Below are 14,486 nucleotides of genomic sequence, written 5' to 3'. Positions count from 1 at the left end.
CAACTAGTTAGAGACTAAGACAGCATTAACCCAAGCCCTGAGGCTACAGGAATAACAAACTCAGATGCTCCACCACACGCTTCTGCTACCAAATTGGGGTGAGGGATGCAGCACATACCAAATAAGCAAGCAATTCTGCAGCCAACAGCAGCCAGGTGTTCTCCAAATCAATTCTCACAGTATCTACCTGGAGACAGTGTGGGACCCCACAGGTTGAGCGCACTGTCTTTTGACCTTGCCCCCCAGTTCTGGTGTCAATCACTAAGACCCAGGTTGTTTTACCTGTGCTTCTGACTAACAAGCTATAAATCTAGGTCCCCACAAACCCTCCTTGGGTTCGATTAATTTCCCAGAGTGGCTCACAGAACTCAGGGAAACATTCATGTTTACCTGCTATTATAAGGGATCTTCAAAGGAAACTGATGAAGAGATGCACAAGGCAAGGGATGAGAGAAGGGACATGGAACTCCACACTTCCCCTGGTGCACAACCCTCCAGGAACCACCACATGGTCAGCTATTCAGAAGTTCCCCAGATCTAGTCTGCTGGGGTTTTTATAAAGGCTTTTAGGTAGTCAAGATTCACATCACTGGCCATTGGTGATCAATTCAAAGTCCCAACCCTCTAGTTCTGTCCAGTCTTTTCTGGTGATGAGCCCCCGCCTGAGACTACCTGGGATTGCCAGCCATCATCAATTCACTGGCATACAGAAGACATCACTTCTGAGATTCTAGGGACTGCAGGAGTACTACACCAGGAAACAGAAGGCCAAATACATATTTCACAATTATCACACAAGCTCTGATGCTTCTGCTGATTCACATCTTCCTTCTCTCCATTGCCACTCCCCACCCAAGGGGATCAGACTCTGGGGAAATAATTAACAGACTAATCAGAACAAGACATTGACTCCATAACCTATGAATTTACTAAGGAATATTTGCTTCTGTAAATAAAATTCTCCATTACATGGAACACTCTGTGTCAGTGGGTGTCTGATCAAACTCTGAAGGCTCCTTCCCATTTTGGAAAAAAATTCCGCCTGAGGAATGAAAACCACTCATCCAAAAGCACAGTAGTTCCTCCCAGTGAAAATGTCAAACACTGAGAAACATGTTCTGGGCCCTTTCTCATTGTCCTCTTCATCCCTATACCACTCTTGTTCTTAAGCAAAAATTCCTACTTTCTCAAGGTCTTATGTGTTAGTTATTGCTACAAACAAACTTACTCATTTGTTTTAGGCTGGCTATTTTTTTAATGACACAGATAAACACACCTTACCTGCAAGTTCTCAAATCAAATTCCAAATCAAGGGTAACCTCTAGACTTCCTGCATATCTCCAGCTTTCACTCTCTAAGCACCACACTTTTCCTACTTTGCCCGTTTTTAAGTTCCATCTTACCCCAAGGTCCTAATGCTCTTTGTCCTTTGACAATAACTGTAAACTATTTCTTGACCGACTAAATATGCTGAAATTGAGACTGCTGCCAAAGATGGATTATCAATTTATAAACTACAATAATGCAGATTCAATTTAAATGTTAAATCATCATTGTCTTATGCTCTAAAAGATACTGATGCAATCCCAGCTACTCAAGAAGCTGGGAAAAGAGGATCATTTATATGAAATATACATAATAAACATCTCTGTGAACACAAAAAGCAGACTGTGACTACCAGGGGGTAAGGGAGAGAAATGGGGAGAGACTGCTGGGTGGGTGCAGGGCTTCCTTTGGAGTGATAAAAAAAAAAAAAAAAAAAACTCTGAAACTAGAGTAGTGATGGCTGCACAATAGAGTAAATGTACCTAATGTCACTGTTTGTTTTCCCAAGTGACAGGGTACTGAGGATTGAACCCAGAGTGTGCTAGGCAAGTACTCTATCTGTGAGCCCTATGTCACTGAATTTTGTGCACTTTAAAATGTCAAGTTTTGCCAGGCACCAGTGGCTCATACCTATAATCCTAGCTACTCAGGAGGCAGAGATCAGGAGGATTGAGGTTTGAAGCCAGCTCTGAACAAATAGTTCTCGAGACCCTATCTCAAAACAAAGTAAATCCAAAAAAGGGGTGGCGGAGAAACTCAAGTGGCAGAGCACCTGCCTCACAAGCATGAGGCACTGAGTTCAATCCCCAGTACTGCCAAAAAATAAAAGAAATAAAATGCCAAGTTTTATGTCATATGTATTTGACTACAATTTTTTTGAGGCAGAAAGAAGCCAACCTAAACAATACAGACAGACCTTGTCTCAAAAAATAAATAAATAAAGTGATGTCTCCCAAAACAGACAAAAATAAAATCTAACGTGGTACTAACTTTTCCTATATGTACACACCCCAAAATATTGAAGAACAACAATCAGAAGCCTTTTCTGGAGAGAAGGGTGGTACTCAAGGCCTCCAAACACTCTACCACTTGAGCCACAACCCCAGTCCTTTTGCAGTGTGACTGCAACCATATTTAAAAAGTAAACAGAGCTGATGGCTCACATCTGTAATCCTATCTACTCAGGAGCCAGAGATCAGGAAGATCACAGTTTGAAGCCAGCCCAGGCAAACAGTTTGCAAGACCCTACCTTGAAAAAAACCATCACAAAACAGAGCTGATGGAGTGGCTCAAGGTGTAAGTGCTGAGTTCAAACCCCAGTACTGAAAAAAAAAAAAAAGTAAACAGAAAAAAAGACTAGAAGGAAACAAACCAAATGTTACCAGAAGTTGAATCAGATGGTAGTAATTTCTTGGTGGTTTTTGTTTGTTGGTTTTGTTTTTTGTGGTAACAAGGTTCCACTAAGTAGCCCAGGTTGGCCTTGAACTCCTGATCTTCCTACCTCAGTCTCCCATGTGCTGGGATTATAGGCATATACCACTACCCCTGACCTCTTGGGTTTTTTAATACCTATTAAATATTTTACAGAGTTCAAAATAAATTATAATCAGGAGAATAAGCAAAATCAAGAGATGGCAGAGAAGATTTTGTGGCTAGATAGAGTTAGTATCAACTTTAACTGAACTAGAAAAAGGGTACAGAAATTGAGGTAAACGATTGGTTACAAATGTTGCAAGGTGTGGCTACTGTGGGTTTTTGTCCTTATCTGTTTCAATACATTCCTGAAGAGTATAGAGAAACTCCCTATAAGACTTTAGGAACTTAAATACATGGAAAATTATCTCAAAATAAGATAGCTGAAATAAATCTTTGATAGACCACTTAATCTTTCTCTAAAAACAGGATGCAAAATGTAGATGAACAGTTTTCTGAGCAATAAAGTCCATGGGTCCATTCCCCCTGAACTAAGTAACAGAGTAACTGCCTTCAGATATCACCTGCTGCCTGGTAGAAGGCTTGTTCTTCAACATTCAAAGCTTTCACAAACGCCCCTAAACACACCAGTTGGTTCACCATTCCATCTTGCAGCTCCACCTGCCCAAATACCCTACTGCTTCCCTGCCTTATACCCCAAAATCTCTGCCCAGACACTTCCCACATCTGCTTTCAAACTCAAGCTGGAATAACCTCCTTTGGGAAGATTCCCTGATAAAACCCTCCTATTATTAAGTTCCTGTTATCTGGCCTTGAACCCACGCTGGCCTGGAACTTGGGATGTAGCCCAGTCTAGTCTCAAATTCATGATCCTTCTACGTGCTGGGATTACAGAGGTGACATTACATACCAAAGGGTCTACTGAGTATCCTACTAAAAGCTGTCAAGTCAAAACTCACTGTCACTATTGAGGCATACAGGGGAGTTCTTTACTAGTTCTCAAAATGTTCTCAAATACTGCTTGGAGGCATTGTCAAATGGTTTCAACCTTTTTCTCTTCATGAGAAACCTCATTTACAGAAACACCAGGATGTCATTTTTCAGCACTTCTCAGTGAACTATATCTGACCACAGAGCACCACAGACATGGACAGTCACCCCACTGAAAAATGAAACAAAGGCCACATTGTGCTTCTCAATCACATATACCTGGACCTTTAGCTTTCTTGTGATGATTCAGGCAAAATAGGTAGAAAGACCCTACCTAGAATTCAAGATCCTCCTGCCTCAGCCTCCTGAGTGCTGAGACCTACGGTGAATTGTTTTTCAGGGATGGAACCCAAGGACTTGTATCTGCTGGACTGGTGTTCTATCACTAAGCCATGCTCCCAGGCCTGGTACTAGGGTTTGAACTCAGGGCTTCACAACTGCTAGCCAAGCACTTACCATTTGAGCCATGCCCCCAGCCCCTACATTGATTCTTAAACCATAAATGTTTTAAGGTATAACCCAAAACTTTCAAGAAATTTCAGGTTTACAGGAGCAACTGTGACCTACACCTACAGAACAGATGCTTCCCTCTAATCAGTCTACACTATCTCAGCCATGAGGGGAGTTTCAGTGGGAAACTAGACAAAGCCTAAGTTAATGAACAATAGTACACTAAATTACACTCCAGTTCATAAACCTAACCTACAGAACCAGCAGAGGAGATCACTCCACAAGGAAACTTCCGCCCTCCAATGAAGCCAGTATGCCTGTATATTGTTTCAGATTTTTTGTTTTGTTTTGTTTTAGTGGTTCTGGGGTTTGAACTCAGGGACTTCTGCTTGCTAGGCAGGTGCTCTACTACTTGAGCCACTCCACCAGCCCTTTTTTGAGTGGGGTATTTTCGAAATAGGATTTCGAAAACCATTTCCCCAGGCTGGCTTCAAACCAAGAAGAGATCCTCCTAATCTCTACCTCCTGAGTAACTAGGATTACAGGAATAAGTTATCAGTGCCCTGCTGGTTGGTTGGTTTATTTGTGGTGGTACTGGGGTTCAAATTCAGGGCCTTGCACTTGCCACGCAGGCAACTGAACCACACCCACAGCCCACCATTTCCCTGTGCTCTTTCCTTTTTTAGTGGTACTGAGTTTTGAACTCAGGACCTCACACTTGCTAGGAAGAAGCTCTACCATTTGAGCCACATCCCAATCCCAGCCCATAAAAGGTTTTTAAATTATGTTTTGACAAATGTGAAACCAAACAGGAGGTGTACATCTTCGTTTATATGGACCAAAGACCAAAAGGGTATGGTGGCTTAGAAAACTGTCAGATCCCACAGAGCCACTGTGATTACCCTTTTATTCAAGTGCACAGCATCAGTATGCATGAAATGTTAGCGTTTTGGTTTTTTTTTTCCCATTTTTTGAGACAGCGTGTCGCTATGTAGTCCAGTCTAGCATGGAACAAGCCATCTCCTCTACCTCAGCCTCCTGCATCTGGCATTACAGGCATGCACCACTGCATGTGGCATGTTAGTGCTCTTACTCTGACAAAAATCAGCCCTGGGAGATTCATCCTGAAACTGCTTAAGCAAGTGTGCAGGCTACTTCAAATATGAGCAATCTGTCAGCATTCTACAGTTATCCAGCCAAATTACATTTTTTAAAAATATTGCCTGACCCAACCAAAAAATGTACAAAGAGGAGAGGAGGGCAAGGGAGGGGAGGGGAGGGGAGGGCAGGAGAGGAGGGCAGGGGAAGGGAGGGCAGGAGAGGGAAGGGCCAGTAGAGACACTAAATCCTTCAAAATATAAAATACTAAACCAGGCACAGTGGCTCATGCCTATTGTCCTAGCTACTTTGGAGGGGAAAATCTAGAGGATAGCAGTTGAAGGCCAGCCCAAGGAAAAAGTTTGCAAGGCCCTATCTCAACCAATGGCTTTGGCATGGTGGTCCGCGTCCATCATCTCAGCGAGGCAGGAAGCATAAAGTAGGAGGATCACAGTTAAGGTCGGTGTAGGCATAAGAACAAGACCCTACCTTAAAAAATAATCAAGGCAAAAAGTGCTAGGGGTGTGGCTCAAGGGGCAGAGCGCCTGCTTAGCAAGAACATGGCCCTGAGTTCAAAATCATCAGTACCACCAAAAAACCAAAAAATAAATTAAATATAAAATAACTGCTGAGGAAATTGTGGTTACAAATGTTCCAAGATACTGACAAAGTAAAAAAATATCAAAAGTGAGGAAGGAGCCAGGCACCAGTGGCTCACACCTGTCATTCTAGATACTTAGGAGGCAGAGATCAGGAGGATCATGGTTTGAAGCCAGCCCCAGCAAACAGTTCTTGAGATCCTATCTTGAAATAACCCATCACAAAAAAGGGCTGGTGGAGTGTTCAAAGTGTAGGTCCTGAGTTCAAATCCCAGTACCACAAAAAAAAAAAAAAAAAAGCCTGATGAACTTATCCGGGCGCCAGGCTCTTCTCATTGTACCCTTCATATGAAAGTGAACCTGCTGGACATGCTAAGCCTCATGGGCTTCTCAGAACTGAAATTCAAAAAGGCTAACAACCTGCCTCCTTGTGGATGTCTATGTGGAGCAGCCATCACGGTGCTATTGACAGCCACCTTCTCTCCTGTCACAATCCAGGATACACAGAGGTAACTATTTATTAGCAAATGTCGACCATCTGGCCCTTTCTACTGCCCTGCAAAATTTTACAGGTTTCAACTTTACTTGATGAGATGCACCATTTTCTGGGACAATACACCAGACTTGCTACATTTTAAGTAAATATGTGTACGTATAGGTGTGTAGGGTCAAGAAGAAATCTAGTGATCTATAAACAACATGGACTTTGGGCTTGGACTAAGTAACTGTGGATGGGCTTCTAAACATTACCCTCCCTGAGCCTCAGTTCCTTATCATCCTAGACTTCAGGATGGGAACATACCACCTACCTTGCAGGGTGGCTGTTAGGGAGTACATGAGGCACAGTGTGTAGTATACCCTAGGCCTCTGAGCTACGGCTATCACAGAATCAAATTATGAAGTGCACTTTTTCTTCCTCTAAACCCCAATTTCCTTCCCTTCCTTATAGCCTCTTCTACCTCCTCAGTCCTCTGAACGTGGCTTTCATGGATTAGCTAGTATCCACAAACAACACCTCACCCACACTCCCACCTATTCCCCAGAAGTTCTCCCACATAGCCAGCCATTCAGCTGTGGAACTTCCCTGTATGCAGGCTACCTACACAGCATTTGTCCTAAGCACATTCCTGACTCACCTGCTGCCCACCTCTACCTGCCTGGGGCAAAACAGCTCTCAGCACCTGGTGATTGCATAGACTGGAAAAATAGGATGTTCACTACATTCATACACTTATTTCAGCCTTACCACACACTCCAAGTTCTGTTACTATCATTTTTAACCTCAAGGTCAGGGGTCTACCTTCACCTTTAGGGTTTAATTTCACTCCTGACTCAATTACCTAAATAGCTGCTGGATCTGTACTAGGCACTGGACAAGCAAAGAGCTTGACTCACCTAGCATGGACTCTTAAAGAGAGATCCTGCTAGCTCTCGAGCTTAGACTGAGGAAGGAGGAAGGAGGAAGGACTGGGGAAAAGGGCAAGATTTCACATCATGATCATCAAACATCTGAATGATTTGACACTGCAAGAATGTAGTCTTTTAATAGTAATATAATAAAAACAATAAAAACAAAAGACCTAACTATAATTTAAAAATGATACATGTTAAACTAGTGGCTAGGAAGTCTCAAAGAGATGGTTTTATGATGACCTTGAACATGGTAGGTGAGCCTCACCTGCAAATAGAAGGGCAGCATGAGCAAAGGCAGAGAAGTATGAAAGTATACTGAGTGTTCTGGGACTGACAAGTGCTTTTCTGTGGCTGGAGAACAAGGTACAATTTGAGAAGTCTTTAAAAGATATTCCAAATAAATCACCTAAAGTATTTAATAAGCCATCCTCATCCCTACTGAGAGACCTACAAGATAAGAAAATCCAGGATCCACATGCTTCTCACTACTCTATTCTGATGACAATGGGGAGCCTCTGCTCTGAACAGTCAGGGTCAAGTGACGTGCTCATATTTGAGCCCCAAGACCTGGGGCAGGAACACACCTGGAAGGCTGGAAGAACAACAGTCCAAGATGGCTGGAACAGAGTGAGCAAAGGGTAGAGGACAGCACATGAGCTGAGAGCATAAGTCTGACAAGTCTAACAAGCTGGCATGCTAAGAAAGCAGCTGCACATGAGCAGTGGGGCTAAAGAGAAAGGACTAGACTGCAAACTCACTGAGCCTGAGGCCTAGGTCACTCTAGCTGCTGAGCAATCAGTGAGATGGGGAAGAAACACCAATGACATGGGAGGAAGCCCAAGAGCACATGTGAGTGTTCTGCAGGTCAGTAAAGACTGATTTAAGGGTTATTTAAGGGAAGCGTGTTAAACTTGGCTGATGCCACCGATCAAACAAGATGAGGACTAAGTTAACCACTGGATTGAGCAACAGTGGTAGGAGGAACTCTGACTAGTGAGCCCAAGACAGAATGGAGGGCTGGGAGGTGTAGTTCTGTAGAGCACTTTTACAAAGCCCCTGGGTTGAATTCCCAACACCAGAGCAAGGGGAAAAAAGGGAGAGAGAGGGGAGAGAAAAAAAGAGAGAGAGGACAAAGGAAACAGAATATGTAAAGTGAGGACTCAGAGACCAGGTATAGACCACCCTTTTCTAGGGTTCTCTTGCAAAGGGGAACAAAGAAATAGGGCAGTACCTATCAAGAAAAGTAGGAGTGAAGGTTTAAGATAGGAAAAGTAGCTGGTAGAGTGGCTCAAAGCAACAAAGCACCAGCCTAGCAAGCATGAAGCCCTGAGTTCAAACCCCAGTACCAACAAAAAAATAGGAGAGAGAGAGGCTGGAGGTGGGGCTCAGGCTCAGTGGTAGAATGCATGCCTACCAAGGGCCAAGTGCCAGGCCCTGTGTTCGATCCACAGCACCATCCAAAAAAAAGGTGAGAATTGTAGCATATTTGTGCATTGCATTCTATGCCTAGGAAAGCCCTAAACAGTCCAAAACCCAAGTGTTTATTCCTTATCTCGCTTTCATCTGACACCTACTCTTTTGTATTATCTTTACTGATCTGTATCTGCTTTTTGAAACCAAGGGTAAACAACTTTTATTTGGAAGGCCCTTTTCTTCCTTGTCCAACTGTCAAAGTCATCCTTATCCTTCAAGTCTCAAGTATGCCCTCCCGGGAAGCCTTTCCTGACCCTTCTCCTCAACCCAGCTCCCTCAGTCTATACCAACAAATTCTTCCCACCAATGTATCTTTGCAGCAACGTGTTTTTGTATGATGCAGTCTCTTGTATTTATCAGAAGGGTGACAGTTCTGAGCACCCATTTTGTTTGTTTTATACTGCTAGAGATGAAACCCAGGGCCTCCTGCACTGAGCTGTACCCCCAACCCCACAGCACTGACTCTTGAGCCAGACTGCCTGGATTTGAATCCCAGTTCCACCATGTGGTTGCCATGTGACCCTGGGAAGATGCCTTACCTCTCAGTCCCTTGAATGTCATCATCTGTAAAATGGGAAATAAAAATGCCTACCTCCTGGCACTGTCAGGAAGAATAAGCGGGTGGCTGTGTGTAAAATACACTGAGTTCTCTATGTATTAACCATGCCATGTTACATTGTAGCCTAGCTCCTGAGATTTTAAGCTTGAAAACAGGACTTCAGTAATTATCTCATGACTAAGTAAACTGAGACACTAAAAAGCTTTGGCTTAATGTAGAGGCTTATTTCCCTATACCACATTAGTAGGGGTTTTTGCTTACCAGGTAATTTCATCATTTGAAATATATCATGTACTTTTTCAAAAGGTGTTAATTTTTTTTTTTTTTTTTTTTTTGGTTTTTAGTTTTGTCTTATTTTGTTTTGGGTTTTGAGACAAAGTCTCACTATGAAGTCCAGACTGGCCTGAAACTAGTGATCCTCCTACGACAGCCTGCCAAGTGCTGGATTATAGCTTGGTGCCAAAACGCCCGGGTAAAGTCTCTCCAGACTATCTCTAAGGATATGACCAAAATACAGAACCTCTGAACTGCTGAACCTGAACGTGAACCCTTCCTATCATCTCCTCATGCCAAATTGCTTCTTCATGCCTCTTCAGACCTTCCACAGAACGGTGTACAATGTAACTCTGCAGACACATAAGTTGACATATATCATGTAAGTGGGCAAATTTAAAATGTGATTTTGTCTCCATTACAAAGGGACCACTGACAGTAAGTAACATTAAAAAAAATAAGAAGCCTTTGTAACTGATGCATGTTTTAAACAACTGAAAAAGAAATGCTAATTCAAATAAAAGCTCAATTTTATAAAAAATTTTCCATTTGCAGTAGCAGCTCATTTACTACTGAGAACTCTTCAGAGAAGTAGTAGGATGCTCTTAACAGGCTATGCCACTCCAGAACGGTAGGAATTCAAGCAATCATTTGAAATGGAATACAGCTAGCTGCTTTGTAATTCTGTCCTGCAATCACAAATCTTTAACTGGTGGTGAATGTGCAGGTTAAGATCTCTCTTCCCAGAGGGGCAGTTTAAAGAAAATTCCCATGCTCCTATGGCCTGCTATCTATCTCAGACCAAACAGCGGGGATGACATTGCAATCATCTTTCCCGTGAGGTGACGCAAGTACAGCAAAAAGCGCAGGCTTTGCTGTAGAGCACATGGTCCAAATGGCAGATCCAACACCTTAAGCAGGTATCCTCCAGCAGGTCTGTTAACCTCGTACCCACCGCTTAGTAATAGCAATCATGTAACCTGGCAGAGGTGGTGTGGGTAACTGATACTGAATGAAAAAGCAATAAATGCAAGATAGACAGCTTATCAGAGATGCTTAATAAATATTAGAGTTTTTGTTTTGTTTCTTTGGTTTTTAGTTTTTTTGGTTTTTTTGAGACAGGATCATGCCATGAAGCCCAGGGTGGCCTTGAACTCAGGATCTTCCTGCCTCTGCCTCTCAAGTGCTGGGATTACAGTTGTGTATCACCATGCCTGATGAAATGGCAGTTTTTACCATGTTACATCATTTTCAAGTCTTACTAGAGTTTAAAAAGAAGAAACTAAAAAGGCTCAAACTTAGGCTAACTAAATACTCTTAAAAGTCAAGTCAGTAAGAAGAAAGTCAGTAAGAAATGGGGAGGAAAAAAGTTCTTGGAATGAACAAAGAACTGTGATTCCAGGGAAAAGACAATCCTCCTGTAAGACACAAACCAGGCACTGACTTCCTGACCTTTAGGAGACAAAGCCCGCCCCACCCAAACCCTTAACCCTGGAACAACTACAGGTGAACCAGTAAGCACCAAACACAGAAAAGGATGTAATTAGGTGATCCTGGACACCTCACATCCACTGTGGCCACTCCCTTTGTGTTTAAATAGCTTAGGACTAAGTTACAAAACCCTTGACTTGCAACTTACCTCCAGAAAATGTGTCCACGGAGGTCATGAAGTAAGTGACAGCTTCACATTAATTACTCAAAGGTGGGTATTCCCATAATGCTCTACTGACTCCCAATTAAAGGAAACCTGAGCACAAGGGGGCTTTGCTGGCTCTACGGAGAACAAACAAAATTCTGTCGAAGAAATGTTCTATGTTCCCTAAAGGGAAATCCTTGTCTGTCTTCTCACCTGTACATTCTCTAGGGCGTGGCATCTAGTGGCTCCTTAAAATTTACTGACAAATTTGCACACTCAGATTCCCAGCTGCATTATTCACAACAGCCAAAAGATGGGAGCAACACAGGTATCCCTGACGGATGAATGCACACACAAAATGTGGCACATGCCCACAATGGAATTCAGCTAAAAGGCAAGGAAATGCTGACACCACCCCCACCCCATGGATGAGTCCTGAAGATACGCTGAAGTGAAATAAGTCAGTCACAACAGGACACATACTGTATGAATCCCCTTATGAGGTGCCTAAACTAGTTTGACTGACAGAAACAGAAAGTAAAATGGTGGACACAGGGGCTGGGGGAGAGAGACTGCTGACAGAGGGGAACAGGAGGTTAGTATTTAAGGATACAGAGTTTCAGTTTAGGGAGCTACAAAAACTTCCAAAGAAAGATGGCCATGAGAGTTGCACTTAATGTCACTGAACTGTAAGTTAAAAACTGTAAGTTAGATGTGATGTCTATTTTCCCACAATTAAACAAAAATTTGACAAATCACTGAAAGAATGAAGGAATCACTAAATATTACCTTTGAATTATTCTTGAGAAGTCCTATCTCTACATCATAGAGAAACGAAGTTGGAACTCAGAATTCAACTGATCTGTGCACGTAAAGACACACTATATACGGTATACACAGTAGAAATTATGCCATGCTGCTGAGCGTTAGTGGTGTGTTTCACCCAGCTGACTATATGCCCCACAGGGATCAGGTCAATACCTCGGATCCTCTTTCTATACCTGGAACCTAAGACACCATCCACAGACTCCTTGAAAACTGGACAATCCCACTGGCCTGAACATCTGCATTACAGCTGTGACTGGGTCCCTTTCTCTACTACACCACTAATATGACAGGGGTAAAACAAGTGGCCTTAAGAACAATGCCATCCCTGGAGATGCTCAAATCCAGGCTGGGCAATCACCCACTCACTGTGGGTTTGCCACATGCCAGAGCTGAGCAGAAAAGAATCAGACCATTTCAGGCTAAAGCGATGGACACATAAGACACAGAAACTGTCACAATGGCAAGGGACCAATGCTCTACAAAGCGATGTTACCACAAATCTCAGGGAGGACTGAGAGTGTGGGTCTGGAAAATGACGCTCCCTCCTCCAGAAGAGCCTGAAAGGATAGACAGTTTTCCAGTGTTACAGACCAGAGTGTAGAGCAGAAAGAACAGCAGCCTGGGTGTCCAAAGAATCCCACCGCTGACTCTGCCTTCACCTATGTAAGTGGCCTCTAAAGTCCGGCTCTCAGTTTCCCCACATGTAAACCTACAGCTGGAAAAGATGCTCTCCAAGAATCCTGAGCTCCAAAGACTTAGGAGCTCAGACTGTCTAGGTTCAAATCTTGCCACTGTCCCTAGAAGAGTCGCTTGACCTTCATCGGAGTGTTTAACTGCTCTATGCCTCAATTTCCCACTTCCGACCGGAGGATTATTGTAATAATACACGTCAATCATTTAACACAGGGCCTTGCCCACAAGAAATAAATAGTCATGATTACCCTAACAAGCTGCATTGTGAGAAGCAAATGCCAGATGCAAGGATTGTGGCCGCAGCACTTCCAAAGCCGTCCCAGTCCTGAGCCATCCCTGGAGGGGCGGGGGGGGGGGAGGAAGAGGGGGATGGGAACGCACAGCCAGCCTGCACACCCTGCACGCATGTGTCACCGGCCAGGCTCGGCGCGCGCCTCTCCCCCGCCCCAGGGACAGCAGCGATGGCTCAGCAGCCCCGAGGCCCACCCCTCGGGCCGGGTCTCCGGAAAGGAAAGGGGCGCCGGCCCCACTTACCATGCTGGCCGGGGAGGGGGCGGCTCAGGTGAGCTGGGTCTTGGGCTTCGCACGCGTCCCGCTCGCACAGTTCAGGTCATGGTCCCGGCAGGCTCGGGAAGTCCCCCGCCCATGCAAAGAAAACCCCTTCCCCACCCGGGCCCGCGGGGACCCTCTAAAAAGAGCACGGCCTCCCGGTCCGCCTCATCGGGGACCCCCGGGACAATTCATCCAGCCCCACTGCACCTTCCCAAGGAAACTAAAAAAGCAGGAAATGGGGCTCGGAGGCGGGCGAGGAAAGCAGAGGCTCCGGGCCCCCGCCCGGGCCCGACCCCCGAGGGGGAGGCTGCGGGCCCAGGCAGGGGCTCCCCGGCCACGGAAGACAGAGACGGCGGCGGGCCCGGCCCCGAGGCTAAAGGGGTGGAGGCTGGAGGGGCCTTGGCGGCGCGGCGCTACCCGGGCGGCCGGCTCAGGAGAGAAGCCCGCAGGCCCGCGCTGTCCTCACCACCTCAGCCCACTCGGCTGCCGCCGCCACCCCCCAGAGCATCCCTGCGCGCGGCCGCCCCGGAGCCACCCGCTCGCGCCGCGCTGCCGCCCTCAACCAACAGCCCCAACGCGCCGGAAGTGGCGAGCGCCGGGCGGCCCCCACAGCACAGCCGCCTGGGCTGCGGCGCTGGAACCGGACCAATCCGGAATCGAGGAGGGGAGGCAAAAGGGCGGAGCCTCACCTGAGGGCTCCCGTTGGCTCCGCCTCCATCTGGCTCCGCCCCCTGTGTCCTCCGTCAGTGCGTCGGCGCGCAGCCATCTTGGTAAAGGAAGTGGAGGCTGCCATCTTAGTAAAGGAGTGGTTTTTCTTTCACTTCCCTCACTCATTCATTCCACAAATCTTTATGGAGCGCCTTCCAGGTGGCGGGCACTAAGCTAGAAGTTTGCGGCGCAGGTGCTCTGCCCTCGTGGAGCTTTCGTACAGTCATTCCGCACTCACTTTAGCCCTGCCATGGCCCCGGGCACTGCTGTGGATGCTGGAACCAGAAAATGCAAAGGATGAAATTACAATTTAATTTAATATCTTAATTGACTTTATTTCCAATTCTAGAATCAGGCAACACTTCATTTAATAAAACCGAGTAAGTGTTCCAATGAGCCGAGCAGCAAACAGTCTTTTTAAATTACCATTAAAGACCATATCCTTTCAATTTTT

The 14,486-nt window shown here is 45.1% G+C and overlaps 1 protein-coding gene across 3 annotated transcripts in view; it reads right to left on the bottom strand.

Moving 5' to 3' along the window:
• The window catches only part of Xpo6 (exportin 6), a 105,762-nt gene extending 91,843 nt beyond the window's left edge, over nt 1-13,919 (bottom strand). For all 3 annotated transcript variants that reach the window (XM_020159483.2, XM_074059408.1, XM_074059409.1), the window contains exon 1: nt 13,307-13,919. In XM_020159483.2, the coding sequence (XP_020015072.2) occupies nt 13,307-13,309 (3 nt within the window). In that variant the 5' untranslated portion in view covers nt 13,310-13,919. The remainder of the gene's footprint in view (nt 1-13,306) is intronic.
• Between the last annotated feature and the right edge of the window lie 567 nt (nt 13,920-14,486).

The sequence above is a fragment of the Castor canadensis genome, chromosome 17 (genome assembly GCF_047511655.1).
Source record: "Castor canadensis chromosome 17, mCasCan1.hap1v2, whole genome shotgun sequence".
NCBI lineage: Eukaryota > Metazoa > Chordata > Mammalia > Rodentia > Castoridae > Castor > Castor canadensis.
Note: the sequence above shows the minus strand (reverse complement) of the source record. Positions and strands in the feature narration are given on the sequence as shown.